At 40.5% G+C, this 25,447-nt stretch overlaps 1 protein-coding gene across 1 annotated transcript in view; it reads left to right on the plus strand.

The window, feature by feature from the left end:
• Positions 1 to 25,447, plus strand: part of thoc2 (THO complex 2) — an 82,445-nt gene that overhangs the window by 5,669 nt on the left and 51,329 nt on the right. Inside the window, exons 3-13 of the mRNA XM_046849794.1 lie at positions 1,568 to 1,659; positions 4,377 to 4,428; positions 6,350 to 6,420; positions 7,034 to 7,155; positions 14,336 to 14,469; positions 14,824 to 14,984; positions 18,158 to 18,250; positions 18,708 to 18,866; positions 20,355 to 20,527; positions 20,736 to 20,931; positions 24,918 to 24,956. Of these exons, the coding sequence (XP_046705750.1) occupies positions 1,568 to 1,659; positions 4,377 to 4,428; positions 6,350 to 6,420; positions 7,034 to 7,155; positions 14,336 to 14,469; positions 14,824 to 14,984; positions 18,158 to 18,250; positions 18,708 to 18,866; positions 20,355 to 20,527; positions 20,736 to 20,931; positions 24,918 to 24,956 (1,292 nt within the window). The remainder of the gene's footprint in view (positions 1 to 1,567; positions 1,660 to 4,376; positions 4,429 to 6,349; positions 6,421 to 7,033; positions 7,156 to 14,335; positions 14,470 to 14,823; positions 14,985 to 18,157; positions 18,251 to 18,707; positions 18,867 to 20,354; positions 20,528 to 20,735; positions 20,932 to 24,917; positions 24,957 to 25,447) is intronic.

Consider the following 25,447-nt stretch of genomic DNA (forward strand, 5'->3'; position numbering starts at 1 on the left):
CGGCACGATAGCTAAATATGGAGATCAGTAAAGACCTAAACGAGAGCACACTTCCCACAATCACAGTCGGTGAGGAGCCCTGGAATCTCTCCTAGCATGAAGGAAGGATCTATTTCAATGATTATATAAGTGCCTCAATGCAGTAAAAGGTTCCACTGACAAGAGCCTTTTTTAAACTCCTTTCTTTTCTAAGTGGAGTGCGCTAGTTGGAAATGGGATTAACGTGATACAGCAAGAGCGAAAGTGAGAAAGAAGGGCGGGTCATACAGTTACCGCTAAAAAGCTATTAGCCCAAAGGGTAGGCCTTGTCCCAGACCCCAGGAAATATTTACATTCACCTTTCAACTGATCAAGTGTCAAATTCCTCCCTCGTCCCTTAAACCTACTGTCAATCATTACATGTTATCCAAGAGGAGCGGGACATGCTTTCAAACACCGAAACAAGACTTGATATAGAGGCACGTGAAAGAGACGCCGTATTGGCTCCAAAACAACACAATTCCCGCTTAGCCGTTTCGTTCTGTTCTCCGTGGTCGTAACTTAAATGGGATTTATAGCTTCAAATTCAAATGAAGTGGGAGAATTGCGGAACGGTCCAAATGGCCGGGCGATACCGCTGTCTAGCCAGAGATGCTCCTTGATTTCGCGCTGCCGCTTTGATGCTAAAAAAAAGTTTGAAATTTTATTAAATGTAAGTTTTCAGAATTTCATTCTTTTTATTAGTCTTCTTGTATTTATGCATATTTATGCATTTCTTGTAACACTTCCAGGTTTGCCATTAAGAGGGTTGTCTCAGATGGTGGCATGGCATCAAAGCCTACACCGCTATTACTACTCAACTGATCATGAAGCCACTATACAGAGACTCCAGAATATTTGATTCAGTCAAGAGACTTGATCTATTTAAGTTCATTTAAGGTCCACTTAAGCAGCTGTATGTGTATGTGTGGCGTTTCTAACCCTGTTGATAAAATTCTTCAATTTCTCACAAGACATTTATTTAAACCAGCACTCGCTTTTTTTCCCTTGGCAGAGTGTAGAAGTGGTAAACAGGGAGTCATTTGGGATTGGGCTGAACCGTGTGTAGAGACCGAGCTTAATACAAATACTCCTCTGAGAAGTCTGTTGTTGATGGAGTCTAGATGTTAATAATGGTTTCTTTTTTCTCTCTAAGAAAAAAATCAAAATATTGCGGTAAATAATTAGACAAAACTGTACGATTGTAAAAACGATTAATTTCAACAGTTTTTTTTTTTCATCACATCTGACACATTTCTTATTAATCATCCTTATATAACCAGTCTAATGATGGGATTAATCACATCTGTGTTGTTTTTTTTTTTTTTTTTTCCTACTGTCTAACATTCTTTTTGAGATTTATTTAGTCTCGATCTGTGCCGCACTACTGGATTGTCTGAAACGTCATGGTGCCGCTTGCCCCTGGGGTTTGAAGGACACGTAACCTAGATTCATAGCAAAATAGTTTCGTTTCCAAAGCACATTTGACCCAGCTTCCTTGTTGTCGGTACTTAAGAGTTTGTTTTTGTCCACTGTGTTCCCTCTGTAGACCTCCAGATGGCGCTGTACGAGCTCTGCTGGCACGTGGTCCACGGCGCGCTCAAGGTTGACGTGGCCGCAAGCCTTCTGGCTGATGTTATGGTAAGTTTCAACACATTGGTAGTGCTAACCGAAGCCCGTGTTATTAAAGTTAAGACCGTCTGCTCGGGCTTCGCAGCGCCTAGCGCGCGGAAATCTCCTGACATTCAGGAAATCTTCCTGACAGCCACGCGGGAGAGTGCATGCCAAACGTGGGGATTTGTATTTATCTGTCTAACTATATATTTATTTAGTTCCTAAGCAAGGAATATTGTATGAAGTTAGCGAGGACTAGAAGGGTGGGACTGGTTATCTGGATGCACTGTGCTTTTTCAGTCTTTTATTATGTTCAACTATTTATTATTTTGACTATATCCCAAACCTTCATTTGGTCGACTGGTAGAGAAACAGATGATTAGTCAGATTTCAGAATGTCTGACCATCATTTCTGTGGTGCGGATAAACACAATTCTGTCTGACAAGTGAGATATTAACCAGGCCAGGGTGAGCTGTTCCAAACAAAAATCCACACCAACACAGTGATGTTTCTGATGAACCATTGTAAAGTGTTTCAGTCCTATTTTCTAATGATTGCAGTGTTTTCAATTATTGAGAGACTTTTTTTGTATCCATTTATGGGCTCAATAATGGTGGAGAAATAAGTTAATACTTCAGTTACAGCTCCTGTCAAAACATGTGCCTCTTTCTTGAAGCAAATAAAGCAACACATTGCTGTGTTTTAACACCAAACGCACAGTCTTCGCCTCATAACAAGAACAACTGGAACTACTGTCAGAGCTGCTGTTACACTGGGAACACTAGGGCTTGGGCGATATATCGATATTTCATCTAGACCATGATAATTAATTGTGATATGCTTTTGAGATTTCCTTGCTTCATTTAGTCCATACACGGGGCACCGGGTTTCCCCACGGACCATTATTACTGACGCGCCCCCCGCTAAACTGGAAGATGCTGCAAATTGAAAAATGGAGGGAGGGGGAGAAAGGGGCGAGGGGAAGATTCAGGCGGAAGAAAACGGCAGAACGTTTTCAAAGTTTGAGATCATTTTAAACTAAAGCATAAAGAAAACAAGTTCAAAAAGACAATACAAAAAGTCTTTGTATTTTGATGTAATATGGCAATTAAATGCACTAATTGGGTTTAGTTTTCACCGAATTTCTGCAATAAAAATTTACATTTTTCCAGAAAACAGGAAACAAATTACTTGTTTATTTTAAGAGACTCGTCTTATTTGATCTCTTATTTAGTATTTCTCTTTAATAAAGCAAAAGCACTTCTTATCTGAATACTCGATGGAATGATCAATAGATCTCGAGTACTACAATAATCGATAGCTTCAGCCCTAATTATGATAGACATTGAGTATCATAGAAATCTCCTCAAGTATCACAATTTTATATATATTTATTTTTTCTATCACTCGTTGCTAATCAACCCGACTGTGTGACCAATCAGAATAAAGACTTCGGCTTCACTTTAGAAATAAACCCGCCAACGATGCCCACGTCCGGTCAGCAACGCGCTCCGTTTCCCAGCGCCGCGGAAGCGGACTTGAGCGAGCGAGGGACATTCCTCACCCAGCGAAATCACCTCGCAGAAGTAAATTAGTTTCCCGCGTTCCTCGCGCGGCGCCGAAAGATGCGAAATGACTTGTCGCCGAGGTGTCACACACTCGTTTAAACCCGCAGATCAGATCCGGAGTGTGCGATTGTCGCGGTCGCCCCTTTCGCGCGCGGCGCTGGGAAACGGAGCGCGTCACAGATTGCTTTTGCGGCCGGCGTGACAGTTTATCAGAGATGATGAAACTGGCGCGCTAAGCAAAGCCGAAACGTGTTCCTGATGGATTACTCGCTCCGATCCGCTTCCTGTCGGTGCACTTCTGCGCCTTTTCCCGCGGATTAGAGCACCGAGCCCGAATTCTACCTTGATTACAAATGAGCGAGTTTTTTTGTTTACCCCAAATGCACGTCAGAAGCCATCAAATCATGACTGTGACCTGCCTGGTGTTTGTGTCACTTTTAACAGCAGAGAATATTATTCATTGCACCCACGGAGTATCGCTGTGAACACGAGCTACGTTTACATATTTTGTTTGTCTTTTTTTTCCCCCCTGTTAAATCCAGTAGACAGCAGTACACCTCGAACACCCGGGTTATAGAATTACCTGAGGTCATTTACAAAGCGGAGTTGTCTGGTTCCTCAAGCTTTCTTCCTCATACTATTTCAGGGTGTTTTTTTTTTTTTTGCTTTGCCACTCTCACCACTGGCTTTCTCATAAGGGATAAACGTATAGGCGCTAGCATATTAAGGGGAGTGGAAGCTCAGGCTCTGGGTTACTGATGGGAAGGTTGGGGGTTCAAGCCCAGCTATTGCCAGGCTGCCACTCTTGGGCCCTTGAGCAAGGCCCTTAACCCTCTTTGCTCCAGGGGGTGCCATATCTTTTAAGCAAGCTGGGATATGCGGGGGAAAAAGGATGTATGTGTGTCAAATAAAGGCTATTCTAATCGCCTTCTATATGAATTAATTTTTTGATTTGGGGGAAAAAGCGCTATGCAGATAAAACTGAACCGAATTTTAACGTTTCGCCGCGACACGATTCATTCATCTGAAACCTCTGATGAGTTTGTGGCTGATGTCAGAGCCGGAGCTTTGGAGCAGAAGATCAAAAAGAAGAGTCGCCGCCGTACGATGACGCGACGATCGCGAGCACCGAAATTAAATCAATGGGCTAATACTGATTTTTGTCTCTGTTTTAGGAGTTGAGGGAGGACATGCCTTCGGTTTTAGCTGATGTCTTCTGCGTATTAGGTGAGTCTGGTTTTATTCCTCAACCTCCTTCTATATTATACAATATCTGTTCATTAATAATCTGTTCATTAAAAAAAATTGTGAAATGTAAAAAACACAATCAGTATGTTAATGAATGGTAGACAAGTTTAGATTAACTGCTTGTTTGTTGTCGTTTTAACGGCGTAGCGTCTCGTTCATTGTGTTTCAGACTTTTTTTTTTCCAACAATTTGAATCCCACTTTAAATGCAGTTTTGATGATTATAATCGCAGCTGATGTTGATATTTTGCTGCCTGTTCGCCCAGTTGATGGCAGAGTGCAGTAAAAGCGCTCCGATGCCATATTTGTGAACGACATCGCTAACCCGTATCAGAGCTGTGGAATCTTCAAAGCTGAGTAGGAATTTGAAATTGGCGCTACCTCCTGCAGTTGCTGGTCTCCCCATATGGAGTCAAAATTGGTATCACAATTATTCAGCAGCTTCAGGCCAGCGGTTTCTGTGGTCACGGCTTTTGTCCAGGTCATCAGAGGACTTCTATGTAGCATCTGCGAAATGTGGACCAAAGTATTGGGACACTTGACTTTACCAGCCATATGTAGCCTAAATTCTCCATAACTGCTATCACAGTATCGGAGGCACACGATTGTATAGAAGGTCTTTGACCGTGAACATATTTCGAGCCTTTCAAAATGATTTTATTTTACTTTATGAAAAAAATCATTCATTAACATCATTAAAAATGCGCTAGAAAATATTTTTTTTTTTCTGTATTAACCTGAAATGTAAATAGACTGATAGATCGAATAATAGAAATGGACTAATCCAATATGTTTACAAGTAACACAACTAAAATGACTTACCATAGAAGACAGTATACAGTACAGGGTGTCTTTGGATCCTGCACAGTCGCATTAAGTTTTTCAATTCACTTGGACTAGGAGACCCAAACCTGTCCCAACATCAAATGCTCGTGTGCAGAAATCCAGCTCCATGAACATATCATTTCCATGGGTCCAAGTGGAAGATCTTGAGTGGCCTGCTCTGGAGCTCTGATCTCAACCACATTGACTTCCTCACCTCACCTACATCACTACCTGACTTTACTAACACCTTTGTGGGCGAACAAGCACAAAATCTCCACAAGCACACTCCAGAATCTAGTGGAACATCTTGCTGGAAAAGTGGAGGTCATTATAACAGGACTAGATGTACAATCGCAAGTTCATCGCGAGTTGAAATCCCATCCACACCAAGCTGCCACTCCTGAGCCCCCGAGCGAGGCCCGTAGCCACTCAGTTGTAGGAATGCGATAAATGCAAGACGCTCTGGATAAGGGAATTACGCCAAATGCCATGAATGTAAATGATTAAAAAGCTACAAGAATAAATGTTGAGAGGAATATTTCGGGCTATTTTTTGGATCCAAAGCGTGTTTGAAGTTCAAGCACACGAAGTAAGCAGTCCCCCCTTTCTAACAGCGTGATGGTATAAAGCCGGACCTTTTTATAGTCGCTATAGCGCCCCCCTGCACTCGTTTCATGCACTACCATTTGATATAGTCCAGTTTCTTAGAATTGTCTTTATCCCAAATATGAAAATGTGCCACTTTGTTTTATTAGTTGATAATAAAATTTCAGTGTGCGCAGTGGAAGTAACTCAAGTGATTAATCACAGTGCCATAGTCCCCGTGATCTAACACCTCCCCTGATCGCTACCCTAGCTAACACAGGAGACAAGACAGAACGCTAGTCTCCACTTTTGATTAAGAGGAGCTGAGTGAGATCCGACTCCTTCCACTGGACTTTTAGTTCTGCAGCAAATAGTACTTAGTCTCTAATACTGTTAACTATTAACCTACATTGATTGATTTATTTTTGATTTATATTTATTTTTAGATAGTACTGTTAATGCCTTCAAAACACCTCTTATCCTATGTGCAGATATCGAGACCGGATGTTTGGAGGAGAAACACAAGCGAGATCATTTCACCCAGCTGGTGGGAGCATGTTTGGTAAGCTCTGTTTCTGCCTTCCCCTTTCCCCTGCCTCCTTCATGACTGCAGTGCAACACCGACTCCATGTTCCTATTCCAGTGATCGCCACTGTGTGGCGGTGTTGCCCTATCCAGACCACCAAAATCCACCCCCCCCTTTTTTTTTTCTTTTTCTTTCACCAAGTGCTGCAAAACACCCAGAAGCTTGCAGCTGCCCCCTTGCGATAAATCATTTTCCCTGCGGTGCGTACTTTAGGATTAGCTATGTTTGGGATATAGTTTGACCTACATTCTGTCCAGTTTAAAGTACCCCTTGGAGACGTAAGTGTCTGTTTTTCCCCCCAACAACGTCAACACGGTTGCATCTTAATTACACGTGACACGATTGTGCAAAAGAAGATCCGACATTGAAAGCAGCTATAAAAACAATAAAACAATAATCTGTACCAGAAAGTGATTTCCAATAAAAGGCGAACGAGTCGTAAATCCGTCACTCTTCGAATCGCGTTTCCTGAAAGCACTGTTGTGTGTTTTCGATTATATTTTCTACACATTTCTGTGTTGAATGCGACCGCTTAATCTGTTGAAGCGGTGAAATGAAAGATTTTGTTTTGCCTTTCCCCTCCCCTTAGTGTTGCGTTTCTGACGCCATGCTGAAGGAGAGGCTCGACCCCGACACGCTCGAGTCCCTCGGCTTGATCAAGCAGGCACAGCAGTTCAACCAGAAGATTGTCAAAATCAAGACCAAGCTGTTGTGAGTAATTTAACCGTAATGCAACTCTCGCTGTACTCATTATCAAGCTGTCTTCCCTGCCACATCCTGTGTGTGTGTGTGTGTGTGTGTGTGTGTGTGTTGCTTTTAAATTATTTTTCTTCGTTCGTGAACGTGCACGTAAACATTCTAGCGAACAAACACAAACCTCTCCAACCCCTGCACTTATCAGCTGACCGAAGGATCTACAACAATACAGTTCCAAAAAGATACTTGCATTCTTTCTCTGCAGATGTTCTTCTCATTCTCTCTCTGCAGATGATGTTCTCATTCTCTCTCTGCAGATGTTCTTCTCATTCTCTCTCTGCAGATGTTCTTCTCATTCTCTCTCTGCAGATGTTCTTCTCATTCTCTCTCTCTGCGGATGTTCTTCTCATTCTCTCTCTCTGCGGATGTTCTTCTCATTCTCTCTCTGCAAATGTTCTCATTTTCTTTCTCCAAATGTTCTTAATTCTCTCACCAAAATTAGCATCATATTAAGCCATTGATGTATATTAGAATAGATTAAGAACAAAGGATAAGAACTTAAAGCCTGGGACACATCAAGCCATCAGGGGCGGGTGGTTTTAGCGTTTTGGGTGTGCTCTTCACTGTTGGCTTTTGGCGGACGGCGTCAGCTGTTTTCCCCCCTGAATTTGCTATTCAGCTTAGTGAATAAGCACACGAGAGGTTTCGTCAGTTAAACGGCACCAGTAGTTGATTGCTGAAACTATCGGCTATTGTCAAAAATCGATATGGATAGTTTTTCTGGGTTGCATTACATTATACAGTACGAGAGCGGCCTCTAGTGGTAAATCACTGATGCCACATGCTGTTTATTGGAAGTGTATTTTTTTTTTTTCTTCCTTATTAATTTAGGATATAACCGTGTTTTTTTATTTGGAGTGTTGATTTCTGTTTCAGTTTAAATGCAAGTTTTTTTTATTTTGTATTTTAAAAAGGGAGCACAAACTTTTGACTATATTGTGAGTCTTCTTGCTCAGCTGGTCAGTGTTTACTTTATACACAAAACCAAATGTCCACCACTTCCTCTTTAATCCTGTTGAGCAAATGCGTGAAATTGGACCCTCACAATGTATTTTTTTTTTTGTCCTTCACCAATACCAGTCTTAAATGTTATCACAAGGAAGGTTTGCTCCATGAACTCATGCTGTTACTGGCAAATTCGGACGAGTTTTCTTAATCTTCTGTGTCCAGTTTTTTTCCCCCTCTGATCTTGTTTCTTGCGATATGCCAGATTCTTGGCTGATGGGACGGGGCAGGATTGCATTTCTGAAAAGATGAGAAGATCAGAAATTCTGGGAGCGACAACCAGTTTTCAAATATTCGCTCATTTGTTCTTAAACATTAACCGACAGATAGCACACTATACGCACAAAAGTATTGGGACACCTAAACCCCCAAACTTTTACCACAAGACTGGAGGCACACAATTGTTTTGATGTGGTGGCATTGAATGTTTCTTTTACTTAAACCAGGAGACCCATGTGAGCTCCATGAAGATATGGTTTACATGGGTTGGAGCAGAAGATTGAGTGTGCTGCTGTAAAGCGCAGACTTTATAAAGCTGACCGCACCCCAGGCTTCTTGACCTCACCTACATCATTACCTGACTTTACTAATACCTTTGTGACTGAATGAGAAAATTCTTCACAAGCACACTCCAAAATCTAGTGGAACATCTTCCCAGAAGACTGGAGGTCATTATATCAGCAAATGGGGACTAGATGTAGAATGGGATGTTCAAAAAAGCACATGTGAATGTTATTGTCAGATTCCCAAAAAAAACCTTGTGGGTCTGTTTTGGAAGCAGTTTCAATCAGATGTAAGTTATAAAAACATCTTCGGTATCTTTCTTTAATTAGCAGATTGAATTTCTACCAGCATCAGGAGGACAATCAGGCTAAAATTAGAACGTGTGACCTTTAAATTGGTTGAAAATTGGCACATGGAGATGACAGGCATTAAGCGAAAGGAGTGATTGGAGACACGGAGATTGTATATGCTTCTAGTTTAACATACTGAAGTGCGACATGCGCAAAGATCCTGTGTAGACCTTCATTTGAGATCCAAATGGCCAAAGGAAATGATCTGAGTGTCTTTCAGTGAGGGTTTTATGATTGACAGTCTAGAACCTGCTTCAGCTACTGTTCAGCTGGCTGTGTTTCAATACCATTTGCATTTATATTTGAGGGAGCGACACCAGTAATTGCTCGCTGGACAAGTGACTCACGACTGCTGATTTGCTGTCACCAGGATTCCTGCACCTCTAAAATCGACCTCTCTGGTGGCTTTGCTGAACTACAGCTTTAATTTGAGCTTAGCCAAATGAAAAATTTGTGGTGGAATGACACAACTGTCAACTTTTAAAGACGTTAGTAACGGTCCATGCGCCATCTGGTGGATATTCTCCTAAGCACAACACTGAATAAAGTGCCTACAGGATTTCGGCGGGACGAAATGCGACAAGTCGCGGGAAGAAACTGGTGTTCTTTATGGCCACATCTGTATTGGGATCCCTTTGCTAGGTTTGGGTGTATGAGCAGCCATTACGTGAAAAGTTCACTCGTTTGTTTATTCACGAAAGTTGTGCTTTAGTCATGTCTGGATCAGTAGATATATTTTTTTTTAGCTTGGCTCACTGATTAAAAGCTGCGACTGGAGCGCATATTAGAGCTGTATTTATTGGCAATGCAGTGCAGTAGATGGAAAAGAAATTTGCTCATTGAACGTCGCTATGCTGGATTCTGAGAATCATGTCTGCTGATGCTAAGAGTCTGATAGTTTCCTGCGTTTCTACTGGAGCCAGTCATTATTTGTTCCACTTCCAGCTTCACGCAGAGCCTTCAGACACGGAAAGTGTTATAAAATAGAAACATTTCTTGTAATCTCTCGTCTTGCCACTTCGTTTCGACGACTGCAAGGCCCCTTAACACCCCCCCACCTCATTTATTGAATTGTCTTCCACCGTTGCATTGTGTTTTGTTTCCTTTTCCCGAAGCACCGCCTTGCGCGTGAATGTCAAGAAAGCGCCGCAACTCTGTAATTTGCCCGCCACCTCATTTTCTTTTATACGCGACGCACTCCACAGGGCGTCCGCTGACAATGATTAATTTCACGCCTTTGTGTCGGTCTGTCTCTTAGAGTTCTTATCAAAAGATTTTTTGGGAGCGCTTTCCGCACTCGCTTACCTCTGTAAATGGGGTCGCGCTTGTCATTTACCTCCCTATCCCACGCGCGAGCACACTCGCTAACTGTTAAACGCACCGAAATCAGCGGAGAAATACATTTTCCACATCATCTGCGGCTCAGCTACGTTTGTGAGTCGTGCGCTTGTAGGGGTTTTGCTTCCGACCGAGTCACGCCTCCTTCACAGGACAGACTCATCAGATAAGTGCTGATTTGGTGATATTTGGGTTTGTTCCTCCCCCCACCACTGAATCTGCTAGAGGGAAATTGTTTGCGGACTGCTGATCATAAGGTATTTGCTTTGTGAGCACACATTTAGTTCCCGTCTGCTGTTATTAATAACCTCCAGTCTTTCTGGGAAGATGTTCCTCTAGATTTTAGAATGAGATTTGGGCTCATTGAGCTTCAAGAGCGTTAGTCAAGTCAGGCAGTGATGTAGGTGAGGGGAAGAGGCCTGGGGTGCAGTTCCAATTCATCCCAAAGGTGTTTGATAGGGTTGAGTTCAGAGGTTTAATTCATTTTTAGTATTATAGCACTTTTAACAATGGCCTTGAAGCAGCTTTACACAGATAATTTGGTGAAAAGAATGAATGATTGATCTTTATTAGTGGGGTAAGTAAAAACTCCCTGAGAGGGCATAAGGAAGAACCTTGAGAGGATCCAGACTCAAAAGGGAACCCGTCCTTATCTGGGTGGCACCGAATGTTTGTTTATTACAGCTAAACGCTGCTGAGGTGTGCAGTGATTATCAGATGCAAACTGCAGTCCTGAGTCAGTGTACGAACAGTGTACAGTCCGAATTTTAATTTCTTGGATCTCCAAGCTTTTGATGAGAAACCATCGAAGAGATCCCCATCTAGAGGCAGGCTGGGACAAGGCAGGCAGATCCGAGGAGTGGGACTGGTCACTGGTACCTCAGAAGCATTTATAACTAACTTAAAAAAGAGAGAGATAGAGAAAGAGAGAGATGGATTATTAAGTATCTTTATTGTTGTATAAAAGTTAAGGACACTGTGCAGTTGGGGACTCCGGCAAGACTCGCTATAGCAGCATAAATGAAAGGGGGTCCCAGAAGGTAAAACAGACATGAGGTGTCTCTGGGATAAGAGACAGCCCACCACACCACGGTCAACAAATCTAAGTAAATGTGTGGAGCGAGGGGACGACAGCATCCAAATATCGCAGTTCACTGAACTCTCTATATCCATGATCTTTCCAGATCTGCTCCTTTACCTAAGAAAAACCTACTGATCATAAGACTTGACTAAATAAATATGTTTTTAACCTCGACTTGAACACTGAGACTGTGTCTGAGTCCCGAACACTGATTGGAATGCAGTTACATAACTGCGGGGCTTTATAAGAGAAAGATCTGCCCCCTGCTGTAGTCTTCATTATTCGAGGTACCAACAAATAGCCTGCACCTTTTGTTTTAAGTAGGCATGGAGGATAATAATGGTACAGAAGTTCACTCAGATACTGCGGCACGAGACTGTTAAGCGCTTTATACGTCAGTAGTAGTATTTTATAATCAATGTGAGATTTGATTGGGAGCAGTGTAGACTCATTAAAACAGGGGTGATGTGCTCATATTTTCTAGATCTAGTGAGGACTCTTGCTGCTGCATTCTGAACTAACTGATGCTTATTTATGCGCTTACTTAAAAACCCAGACAGTAAAGTGTTACAGTAGTCTAATCTGGATGTAACAAAAGCATGAACTAGTTTTTCTGCATCCTGTAACGAGATCATATTTAAAATTTCAGCAATAGTTCTAAGTTAAAAGAAGGCGATCCTGGTAATTTATTCACATGAGATTCAAAGGAAAGACTAGGGTCAATAATCACACCACGGTCTTTAACTGCTGTACACATCGAGGCAAAAAGACCATCGGCGAGTTTACTTCCAGCTGCATGTGGTCCTAGTAAACGTACCTCCGTCTTATCTGAGTTGAGCAGAAGGAAGTTATAAAACATCCACTGTTTAATGTCCTTTTACACACTCAACACTGTTAAGCCGATCTCTCTCATCTGGCTTTGCTGAAACATGCAACTGTGTATCATCCATCCATCCACTCCAAGGTAAAGCTCGTTTGGACACGGGGGAATTGTCAAGCTGGAACATTTTTGTCTCTCATAGTTCCAATGAAGGAAAAACGTTATCGCATCCAAAGACACGGCGTGCCTCCGATGTTGTGGTAACAGTGTGTGGAAGAGCTACGTAAGGCTGGAGACGTCAGGTGTCCAAAGCCTTTTGTCCATATAGTGTATTTCAACGTGGATAACGAAGATTTTGTTCTCAACAAGACACGCACAACACGAAATAAAAATTTGAACGGTGTATAAAAACACTCAGTAGAAGCCGTTCGACTGAAAAGGAACCATGTTACCACCTCACTCTTGGGAAACGAACTTCGCCAACATGGCAGTCGATAACGTTTTAATATTCGATGCTTTTATAATTGCATGTGTTATTGTGCAAAAAGGAGACAGGAGCCACTGAGGCTCTCCAGAGTCCTCTTTCAGAGGTGGTGCGAACATGTAGAGTAAAAAAAAAAGCCGCCTTCTTTAAGAGCACATGATACAAAAGCATATTGTGCAGGCGTAATTGGAAAAACTCTTTACGTTTAAGTGAAATGAGTTATTGTGGCTTTTTGTGAACCGAACTTGTCGCCTCGGAAAGGTGATAAAGCAAAAAAATAAAAAAATGTATTCCACAGTACTGTAGAATTCTGAAATCTGATTGGTCAGAAGGGGTGGACTAATTTTCTGGTCATAGTCCTGTATTAAAGCACTTGTTCTGATAATTTTGTCATGGAATCTTTAGTGAGCAGTGGTGAACAGCAAGGAAATAAATATAATTCCTTACTCTAAGTAGCTTTTCCATGTATCTGTGCTTTGCTGAAGTTTTTCCATTTTCCAAATCAGTCGTTCCTTTTCCTTTATGAGTGGAAACAAACATAACTGGTCAAACACACAGCAAGCCACCAATCAGTGAAGAGCACACGCTTTGCTTTAAACTTGTTTTGATTGGCGCCTGGTGGCATCTACTCAGCACGAACAGTTCAGCAGGAACAGTTCAGCATCAGTTCAACAGCAAGCAGAATATTTTAATAGTAATAAATGATGGAAGACTCCCGACTAACTTGCCACAACACCCGTGGTCTTATTTGCATGATATTTATTTATTTATTTTTTTTATATAGTTGAAAAGATGCTTTTGGGCTCATGATAATTGATCAGATATCAATGTTTGACTCATTAATATCATTCTATTAATAGACTGTTGTTCTAAGAGTAACAGTGTCTTTTCACATAAACTGAATTAAACCAGTCGTGTAATAAAAATTATAATCGGAATATTATAGCCATAATAAATTATAGTACTTTGGATAATTAAGTACAATTTAAGGCAAAAACCTTTATACTACTGCTTAAGTGATGAAGTTTCAAGGGAGCACTTTTACTGGAGTCGTATTTTACTTTTACTCGAGTGCCTGCTTTTTTTTTTTTCATTCATCACTGGAAGTTACAGTTCACATGGGTAAGGATTTCTATGGCAGGATGCAACGCTAATCAAAAAGAAAAAAAAACCCAACAACAGTAGTTATTTAATATAATGGATTCTTGTGTACCCTTTTTTTTTTTTTTTTTTTTTTTTTTTTTTGGAAGGAGTCTCCAGTGTTGGGTACGTTGTAACAGTCAGAGGTGAAAAATGTTTCTTTTTTGGTTTTGCTTTTTGGTTTTCTTTGGGAGTGTAAGTCCTGACTGGAAACAGATGTTTTGTAGATATTAAAAAAAACGTAACTACCATCAGCAATGTTGTTGGTGATTTAATAATTCAAGTTTAGTCAGTGACGGTTTGTACAATGAAATTCATAAGTGAGGCTGCAGGCAAACTACAGCAATATTAAACATTTAAACATTTTATAGCCCTGTTGTCCCCCTCATAATCCCTGTCCACCTCTCTTGCAGTTACAAACAGCAGAAGTTCAACTTATTACGTGAGGAGAACGAAGGCTACGCCAAGCTAGTGACAGAGCTGGGCCAAGATCTCTCAGGAAACATCACCAGCCATCTCGTCCTGGAGAGCATCAAGTCTTTAATAGGTACAAATCGCTCTATTATAATCCCACTCGACCCATGCGCTCCACTTGTTTTTTCTTTTTTAATTGCCTCGCCATCATCTCGAACCTCATGTATCTTCACCCCATCGATTGGTAATAAACTTCTCCCTCGACCGTAATCGAGGTCTCGGCCTGCCATAATTACAAAATCATACGCAGAAGTAATCTGTCCTGACGAGAAGCTCGAATTTTTTGCAGTCACTTATTCAGCATAACACGACTTCCATTGTTTACGAACAGTCGCTTACTTGACAGAACGTGAGATCAGAGCTGCTGGTGTGTGAAGCTGCTGAAGGTTTTTTTTCACTTTTTTTTTTTTTTTAAATCCCTGTGCAGGATGTTTTAACCTGGACCCAAATCGCGTCTTGGACATCATTTTGGAAGTGTACGAGTGCCGTTCGGACCAGGACGAGTTCTTCATTCCGCTGATCAAGTCGTACATGTGTGAGCACCAGACACTGTGCCACATCCTCGGATTTAAGTTTAAATTCCATCAGGTGAGATTAGTTTTTTTTTTTTTTACTTGCTCATAGTAGGATTTCCAGCCACAGGTCTGAGAAATTTGGATCAATTTGTAAGGGGAAAGTGATGCAAAAAATAAGGGCAATTCACACAAAATAAGTGCACATATACGTCACAAAATCCCATGCCTACAACACACACACTTCACTATACGAACTCACTGTTTTTATATTTCTGGTTACCTGCTGTTTCATGGCTTGTGGCCTTTACAGTTTTTTCTTGAGCATTAACAGGTCACATGACCTGGCCCATCAACATAATTTCCTCTACCATCAATATTGTATTGCTGAAACTTATCTATTACTGGTTTTCAATTAGATTTTAAGTGAGTGTCTTAGTAGAAACTAAAGAGCAGCTCGTTTTTTTCTGATTAGATTTTCTAATTCTAATTTTCTTTTTCTGCTGTTTATTTTATTACAGGTTACATTTTGCATGGCATAATCTTTCCAATGATTGATTTGGTCCAAATTTGCATTTCTTATGACTAAATCTGAGTGGGAACCTTAACTCTTAAAATTTAGGTTTAAAACTTCAAAACATTTGTACATGTCATCACGAGTTGATGTTCCTCAAGCCTGTAAACTGTAGGGTTTATTTAGTTTGATCTAAACAGGAATTCATAATTATATATATAATAATGTGTAACAGTGAAGGAGGGTTAAAGCTCTGCACAGACAGAGGCAGCTTTAAACATATGAAGACCAAAGAGATTAAATTATTACATTTTTAATAACTTGGTTTGTTCAGACAGTGCTATAATGTTTGTTACATAAGCACTCAGGCTCTCTGAAGGACAAATGGCTGCCTTACTTGGTCCATTTATATAGCTGTTTAGTTTTTTGATAGCAACACGCCTAAATATCCTTTATACAGATATTTGAAATATGGACCATGGAAGGCATTATCGTGTCAATAATAAGCTAAAAACAGTATATTGGTGATATTCACATCATAGTCCCAGGCACACACTTTATTTCCCTCTCTCAGGTCAGTTTAAACAGGGATTTTTCAATCCGAGGTGAAACAGAGATCTTGGCCTGCGCACTTCATTACGCCTTGGCAGGAAAAACGGCAGAACTCCATTTCATCAGTGAGCAGACTCATGAAGGAATGGGAGTTTTGTAGCACAGATTAGAGGGAAAAAGCTTTGTGGGGGAAAAACCAAAACAAAATAATTATTACAATCATTTTTTATTGTAATTTAACAGTTGAGGCACTGCCTCTCCTATTGCACATCTCGGAAGTTTTAGCAAGTTTAACTGTGAATATCGACAGGAAATAGCAAATGGTTTTTTTTGCTTGCAAATGCTAAAACACATATTAGTGCAGAAGTTTCACTTAATGTTCGCTTTACTGAAGTCTCAATCTGGCGAATAAGCAAATAAGAGAACCGAGAAGCTGAAAACCCTCTGATCCAATTACTCTAAAATGAAAAATTACATTACATACAAATCATACACCTACACTATATGGACAAAAGTATTGGGACACCTGACCTTTCTACCCATATGTGGCTCGACACAGCACTTGGGTAGGATGTCTTTTTAGATGCTGTAGTAGACGTTTTCCCCACCCCCACCCCATCACTTCAACCAGGACCATCAGCATGACGATACATCTGCGTACGAAGCGAGCCTCGTAAACAAATGGGTTGGAGTGGGCGATTTTGAATGGTTTGCTTTGCTTGCTAATCTGTTGAACATCTTTGGGATGAAATGAAACTCCAGACCAGAAAAATCCCTCAAAATGCCAAACCTGTCAAATCCCGATGTCCATTAAGCATGTTTTGATGGACTGTAATACTTATAGCCCTTGGAGAAAATTGTTGTTCTCCGTTGACACTCTTGAAAAGGTTTTTCAACAAATTAATCCAAACAAAGTATCGAAGTTTATAGAGAAACGTAATCCTAAACATCTTATTTAAATTTTCTATCAAATCGTATAACGAAACTAAGCTTTCACCAGGATCATAAGCATAGAAGTTGGCATGGTGCTAAGGAAAGAAAGAAAGAAAAACTTCAGACCACCTAATCCCACATCAGTACCCGACTTTACTACACCCTGGAGGCTGAATGAGAAAAAGAATCTCCACAAGCGCACACTCAAATCTAGTGGAACATCTTTGCAGAAGAGTGAGGTTATTATAAGAGCAGATGGGGACTAAATGTGGGATGGGATTTAAAAAAAAAAAAGGAGCACAAACATCTTATGGTCAGGTGTCCTTAAAATATTAATATAGCGTATGGCTGTTTTGAACACAATTTTAATCAGATTTTTTTTAAGTTATAAAAACAATCTTTGATACATTGCTGTTATTAGCAGAATGCATCTCTGCCAGCGTCCAGAGGACAATTAGAATTAAATTGGAAAATGTGACTTTATAAATGGTTAAAAATCGGCACCTAGAGATGACTGGGGATGAATGAAAGGAGTGATTGGGTACTTGGTGTATATGCTTCCATTCCTATCTTATGACTGGGAATTGCCTTGCTGTTTTCAGTAATAGTACCAAAGAGTTTCTCCATAGCTTAGGTGACACACTCCTTTTTCTAATGGTTAAGTAAGGAATTATTGGCGCTTGGAGTCCATCGTTGAACAACCGCAAGCAATGGAGTTTATAGTTGCTGTAGCTTTGCAGGAGCTGATGTTACATTTCTCTAAAAAGTGTTGATCAGCACTAACATTGAGTCTGCTTGTTGGTGTTCTGTGCTTTAAAAGGAACAACAGATAAGATGAAAGAACTGGGTAAGTCTACTTCAAATAGAGGGAGTAATTAGTGATTTTGCATTACTTTAATTGTAATTTGTTTATCTGGTGCCAGTTTAGTATTTGCAAGAAGATTATGGGATCGTCTATCTTCTAACGCATCTCCACCCCCACACCCCGGGTTCCACATAGTAGCTGCGATTAGACCTCAAAATCTGCTTATGAAATGACAAGGAATTATACACGTTTACCATTAAAACAGCTGTTTAACAACTTAAGGAGGATTTAAAAGAATGCAAACGTGGACCAGAGCAAAGGCATCAGCTCAGCGCGAGTAACCAAAACGGGACAAAAACTAAAGCCACAGTGTTGCGCACAGCGTTTAGGTTTGGGTTTAAACGTAAAGATGTGAACGAACATGCGCCGTTTTTTTCCCCCTCAGGAGCCGAACGGAGAAACGCCTTCATCTTTGTACCACGTGGCTGCTGCACTTCTCCAACACAATCTCATCGCCCTGGAGGATCTCTACGTCCATGTACGTGACTGCTTCCTAACGACTTTTGAGAAGAATCCATTTTTAGTTGTAAAGAATTTCTGGCACAAATTAGAAGAATGATATAGAAACAATTACAATAATTGTGATACAAATGCAAGACTTAATTAACATTTATTTTTTTAATGAAATCTTTTTGACGATAAAAACTGCAACAAGTATCTAACGAAGCCTCTCTTTACCAAATTTTTTAAATCTTTGTTACGCATCTGCACACGGTGCTGACCTTTTGCTTCGAACCTCAAATTCAGAGAACTCCAACAGATACTTAGGAAACGATCTATTGCATTAAATTTATTCATTGGTCGAATGGAAAAAAAAATTAATTCTAATTCTCGTAAACATTCAGTCCAGTGTTCGTCTTTTGATTTTCATGGCTTTACGGTTATTACATTACATACAAGCACAAATCCTCCTTCCCTGTTTTTTGTTGCTCCAGCTGCTGCCGCAGGACTCCGCCATCGTGGAAGAGCACAAAAGGGAGATCCTGGAGGCCAAGCAGATCGCCCGCAAGCTCACCATGGTGGTGGTGCCCTCGGGGGAGAAGAGCGACGATAAAGAAAAGGAGAAGGACAAAGAAGATGAAAAGAACGATAAGGTATTCACTCATCCCAAGTCTTGACTGGATTCTGCCTCGTGCTGCATAATATCATTATAACGCATCATAATGCAGTTCTGAGAGTATCTTGTATTTTGGCAGTGCTTCAAAGGAACCCTCGAAATTGACGTCATTGTTATTAACTGTGTGATTTTATTAATTAATTATTTTATTATATTAATTGAGGTATGAGTTTATAATTGATTAGTTAAGTGCTAAAGCATGCACTAGGTTCATGTCACGTGTTTTGGATAATGTATGGGAGCATATTTTATAGCGAAGTCTTCAGAGGGCATGCATTATAATATTTTTTTCTTTCTTGTTGCCAGAAAGTTCTTAGTTTTTCCTGTGTATTCGGCATAAAAGCATGTTCTAGACGAGGCACGATTGCAGCATCTCTGATAAGAACCATTTGCGCGGCGGTGTCACAAAGGGGTTACGGTTATTATACGTGATGCTGTGTCCTCTAGAAAATGCTCTCACGCCAAATAGACAGAAAACTTAAGTACCGCTCACGAGGGGAAACGATGTTTACGCCAAAATCACGAGCAAATCGTGGCGATGTCGCAAGAAAACGAAGTCGCTATCACGAGAAAGAAAACAAATAAATACAAACATTCGAACCTGCTATTTTAGTTATTAGAGAACTGGAAGCAAAAAATGTAGATTTTCGTCTTTTTTTGTTTAGATCACATTCGTTTTTTTTTTTATATCGTTTCCCTCCTTTATTACTAATATACAAAAAAAACGAACACAAAAGAAGCTATGCCCCGCAATCCTCTGAATGATAACGAATGATGGCTTCTCCCTCCTGAGGATCACATTAAAAAAAAAAAAAAAAAACACATTGCACATCTTCCTCTTATTACCCTACTGTAATACCTGTTTAATCCCCGACTTCCTTCATTAAAGGATTTATAGTCAGCAGCTTATTTTGCCCCTCAAAAATCAGGGCAGCGCTGCAACGGCAGGGACGGGGAGCGCTGATTTTTGAGCGGCCCGATCACTGCAGAACAGCACCCCGTTAAACACCCGAGACGGCGCCGATCAAATCCACGTCTGCACGAGACCCAGAGCGACGCTCGTTTTTGCATCGCGTTTCGAGAACGTACACATCAGCGTTCGCGCTCTTATTTTCACGCCAGGTCGGAGCTTTACGGAATGGGCGGGGCCTCTTTGCTGTAGTTAATCGTGCAGCATGCCGTTGCCGTGTTTCGGAACGGATCGACTTCCTCACCTCACAGCGACCGACGAGGAACAGCTTCACTCGTTTATTGAGCACAGAGTCCCTAGGGCTCAGGTGGACTACCTGCTTATTGCACAGTGTGTGCATTGTGCGAACGCAGCATGAGGCGCCTCCTTCTCACAGCCTCCAGGTTTCCCGAAAACCGGTTAATGTGTGAATAAATCCTCAGCACCTTCCTGCTCACCGGACTTGTGGGACAGAGTTGCTCCCCTTTTCACCTTGTTTTTTTTAATTCTTTGCAGACTTCCAATAACCAGAAACTGGGCCTGCTCGAGGCGCTGCTGCAGATCGGTGACTGGCAACACGCACAGAGCATCATGGAGCAGATGCCACCCTTTTACGCCACCTCGCATAAATCCATTGCTGTAGCGCTGTGCCAACTGCTGCATCTCATCATCGAGCCACTGTACCGCAGGTACACACACAACCTGCATCCTTTAAAATATACATTTTAAATGTTTTGTATGCTGCATGTGTTATATTCTTATTATTGTTTTGTAACATTTTAGTTGAAATGATGAGATCATGCAATACAGTAACTGGTTTAGTTGTAAGTAAAAGACAAATGTAATTAATTAGTTCATTTCTGTCTTGAAATTGATGTAAATGAATTTTTTTTGCAGGGCCGGGGTTCCTAAAGGCGCCAAAGGATGCATGAAGAAGCTGCTGCGGAACAAACAAGCTCCTCCCCTTGTCGAGACGTTCGAAGCTCTGTCTAAGGACGTGTTCATCATGCTGGGTTACCTGGGCCCACACCTCTCCCACGACCCCATCCTTTTCGCCAAGATCGTGCGTCTGGGCAAGAGCTTCATGAAAGAGGTGAAATAGTGTTGAAGGACAGTGTTGAGAGGGCTGGGACGGATACATGGTACATTCTAATCAAATGAGGCACGTCGTTAAAGTGATTTAGAGCAGTGAAAAACAAAACAAAAAAAAATCGCCTACTTCACAGTTTAATCATAAACAGGGTCTTGTCTTGATCTATCCATCTATTAGGACTGCCAAAATTAACACTTTAACACGTGATTTCAGACATTTCTGTTTGGGCATTTAAAAAAAAACAAAAAACAAATATATAAATATAAAACAGGCAAAGTTAAAACCTTCCACAGAAATGTTTTTTTTCCCCCACATAGGTCTTTGTTTACTCCGATATAAAATAATACTAATAAAATAATTAACAATAATAAATACACTAAACATTTGTTTTACTGATGCAACAAGTCTTAAGTCAAGCCCCAAAATCCGCAATGATGCGCACATCCGTCAATTAAATCCGTCCGTGTGGAAACATTGCGAAAGTTCCGTTTGTTGTCCTGATTATTTACGTAATAAAAAATAAATAAATAAATAAATAATAAAAAAATATATATATATAAAATAACTGGCAAAAAAGGTGAGTACACCTTATGTGAACATGTCATAGTTGTGTCATCTCATAGTTGGTCACTTCATCACATTTACCTTTACAGCTTCTCAGTGAGGATCTGTCAATCAACCGCCATTCGGCCAAGTTTCTAAAAGGAGCACATTATGTTCTGCTTCAGAATGTCACAGTACATCCACGTTTTACAGGAATCCACGTTTCCCCCAATGAATTCCCTCAATTTCCCTCCTGTCCTGTACCAGCAGCTCTTATGCAGCCCTAGACCATGATGCTACCACCACCATGCTTGACTGTAGGCAAGACACAATTTTCTTGGTGCTTCTCATGTGTTGACCATCCAGTAGTCAGTATGAGATAATAAGCACCAAATTTTAACTGCTCCAATACAAGATACACAAATTTGTCTTTTCCTGTCAAGCAGACATGAACATAAATTAAATGTGGCTTTGCCTGGTTACACAACATACAGCTAATATCACTTTGGGTGTATTCACTTTTGTTGCCAGTAATTTAGACAATAATGACTATGTTGAGTTATTTTCAGAGGACAGTTAATCTGTACTGCTATACACTTTACACTATACACACTTATTGTATTGATTAAATTGAGTAATTGATCACATACAAATTAACTAAAATTTAATAAATCAAATTTTTTTTATTAAATTGTTTACATTTGTTAGACTCTTTGGGTAATACAGATGTGTTTATAAGTGTAGGCATATACATATTAGGTTGCGTCCTGCAGAGAAACGGAAGAAAACATAGTGACCACCATCTACCGGAGTTCACATAGTAATTAAGTGAACAAACAGCATTAATATTGTACAATACAATTTTTGTAAAATAATCAGGATAATATATTAATGAGTCTAATATTTAAATAGCTGGATTATGTTTAAAAAAGCTCCTAGCTGTAAAACCACAAAAATAGAATCCTGGACAGTAAAATGATTTTGAAGGCAAATGTAACTAATATATTGACATTTATCATCTTTCTTGTTTTCTTATTTCAAGCTTGTCTTAATTTTTATTTAAATTTTATTCATGTGTATACATTTGGTTCCCTGGTGGTCTAGTGGTTAGGATGCGGCGCTCTCACCGCTGCGGCCCGGGTTCGATCCCCGGTCAGGGAACCAACCCCAAGCACTCTTAGTGCTGGTCCCAAGCCCAGATAAATTGGGAGGGTTGTGTTAGGAAGGGCATCCAGCGTAAAACATGTGCCAAATCAAACATGCAGAGGATCCGCTGTGGCGCCCCCTAACGGGAGAAGCCGAAAGAAAGTATTCATGTGTATACATTTAATTTGTCCTTCATTTATTCAAAATATTGACTATATGGACAAAAGTTTGTGGACACCTGACAGTAAAATTTGCGTGCACTTTGTTTGAACATGCCACATTTAGTCCCATTTGCACTGGGACATTGTGAAGCCGGAACAGGTTCGGGTCTCCTAGTTGAAGTGAAGAGAAAATTTCATGCAACTACATACAGAGATTTTCCATACAATCGTGTGAATTTAACTTTGTGGTAACAGTTTGAAGAAATACACGTTTGGGGAAAATTCTAGTGTCCCAATACTTTTGTCCATATAGTGTAGATGTAACAGCAATGACCATAGCATCCAGTTAAAACGAAGGAATAGAGCTTTCATGGTTTAACGCATCACAATGTAAAGCAGTATTTTTTAGACTTACTGGAGCGTTATTTATTTATTTATTTGTTTGTTTGTTTATTTATTTATTACACTCGTGTAACTGTATGTATTCATATTAGTGTTTTTTTTAAAATTAATTAATTAATTTTTTTATAAACACAATAGTACGGTTTCTTTTTCCGTCACCATCCCAGCAACAATTTAGATTTCACCCGAGTCAGTTCTCTCGCTGTTGGTCAGGGGTTACAGCAAGTCTGTTGGAAAGCATCCTAAGAGCATAAAGCTTTCATGAGAGCTGCTGCAAAGAATCTAAAATTAGTTTTTTTAGTTTTACTTTTCCACTTTAAAAAAAAACCCTTGCCCTGGGCCAGTGTGTGTGAACCAGTGTATTATATATAAAAAATTCACTGGTTCTCTGGTTCTTCTCCCTGCAATAGATGAACATGTTTTGTTCTTCAGTAAAATTCAGGAATTCTTTTGGGGTAAAAGAAAAAAAAGATTGCTTTCTACTGTTAATCCACTAAACCCTTCACAACCCTTTTTACTTTTCAGCCCTGCGAATTAGGCACACCTTTGTTGTGTTAGCAAAAGACTTCAAAATGCTCTATTTACCTGCATTATATTGAATATTTAGCGGTGTGTAACGAGGGGTTAATTTGTTTTTGGTACCGGCAGCGCTATTAATTTATTGCCGTGGCTTATGTTGTGACAGGCGCGTTTGTTTACCAGCATTCCCCCTCATTGTCACCGTGCCCTATTGCTAATCGCAAAGCTCCGGCAGGCTAATGGCCCTATTAATTGTTTACGTGAATACATAACCGCTGCAGTTGAGCGTATAGTTATTGCGCAGACCAACAGTACAGCAAGACGAATTTGGTTCCGTTAATGTTTTTAGGGTTTTTTCACATTTTTTTAATTTGGTGCTCACACACACACATGCTCACACACACAAGGCCTAATGTATTATATTATGTTCAGATCACTTCAGGATAGCAAACCAATCAACAGCACAGTGGTGTTTTAACAGCTTCAAACTCTTTTGAACTATTAGTTTTTTCCATTTATCATTGAATGACACTTATTTTGATCCATTAATTGCTACGTGTTACTGCACAAGTCGTTCCCACGCCACTCTGCCTCAAAAACGACACACTTTGCACACGGTGCCGACTCTTGAAAAACGTTATTCTAAATATATTATAATATTTTTTTTTTTTTTTAAATCAGCATATTTTTAGCCCGATGTTATGCGTAGCCGCTGCCGAAGACGTCGAAGGCAATTATGTGTTACTATAGAAACGTTCGAACGAGCGCATTGAAATGACTCCAGGACTTTCGGTACAGCCGGAAGTTCTTTCAGAGCTGCTGTCAAATTCATCATCTGGACGATCGAGAACTCAACAGCACCATGTGAATAAAAATAATAAACCAGCCCTATGAGACGCGTTCGAGAAGCCGGAGGATGCAGAGTTTCCTTGGTCAGCGGTCAATAAAGGCATCGGCATTGCAGCATGAGAATCTGTACTCCTCTGTATAATTAGGCTTGTTTCGACGTAGCACAAAGCGCGCTCTTGTGTAACTCGGCAGAATCAGTAGGGATGAAGTGCTGTAAGCCTGTATTGATCTGCATCTGAATGATCTCTCTCTCTCTCTCTCTCTCTCTCTCTCTCTCTCTCTCTCTCTCTCTCCCCTCTTTCTCACACTCTCTCTCTATCTGGCCTGGCTTCTCTCCCCTGATCTCTTCCTCTCTCTGCCTGATAGTACCAAAGTGAAAGCAAGCAAGACGCCAAGGAGAAAATGGTGAGTCATGGGACATAAAGGAGGTTATGAAGCATGTCGTGGGGGGAACAAAGGCACTGTGGTCGTTTAGATCAAATCAAGCAGAAGTGAGGGAACTCGAGCTGTGAGATTCCGAGGGGAGAAAATGTAAACCCCCCCCTTGCCATAATATTTATTTATTTATTTTTTAAATAACCGAGCTCACAGTGGAATAAACTCGATCACATTTAACATGCTGTGATCACGCTTAGTCATTATATATATATATATATTTTTTTTTCCATCTGGCTCTTCTTCCATTTTAGCTCACAGCTACGATAAGTACACGGAAAGCCCATTTCATATTTGTGTTACGATTCTGCCAGGATCGGCGTGCGCTGTGTGATCGTTAAAACGCACACTGCATATCGGCTGTTTGAGAGAATGACATATGGCTGCGTTATCCAGCCGTGATCCTGATGCGACCGAAATTCCTCCCGGTGCTAAATACAAGTTGTATTTTTTTTTTTTTT

The sequence above is a fragment of the Silurus meridionalis genome, chromosome 5 (genome assembly GCF_014805685.1).
Source record: "Silurus meridionalis isolate SWU-2019-XX chromosome 5, ASM1480568v1, whole genome shotgun sequence".
Taxonomy (NCBI): domain Eukaryota; kingdom Metazoa; phylum Chordata; class Actinopteri; order Siluriformes; family Siluridae; genus Silurus; species Silurus meridionalis.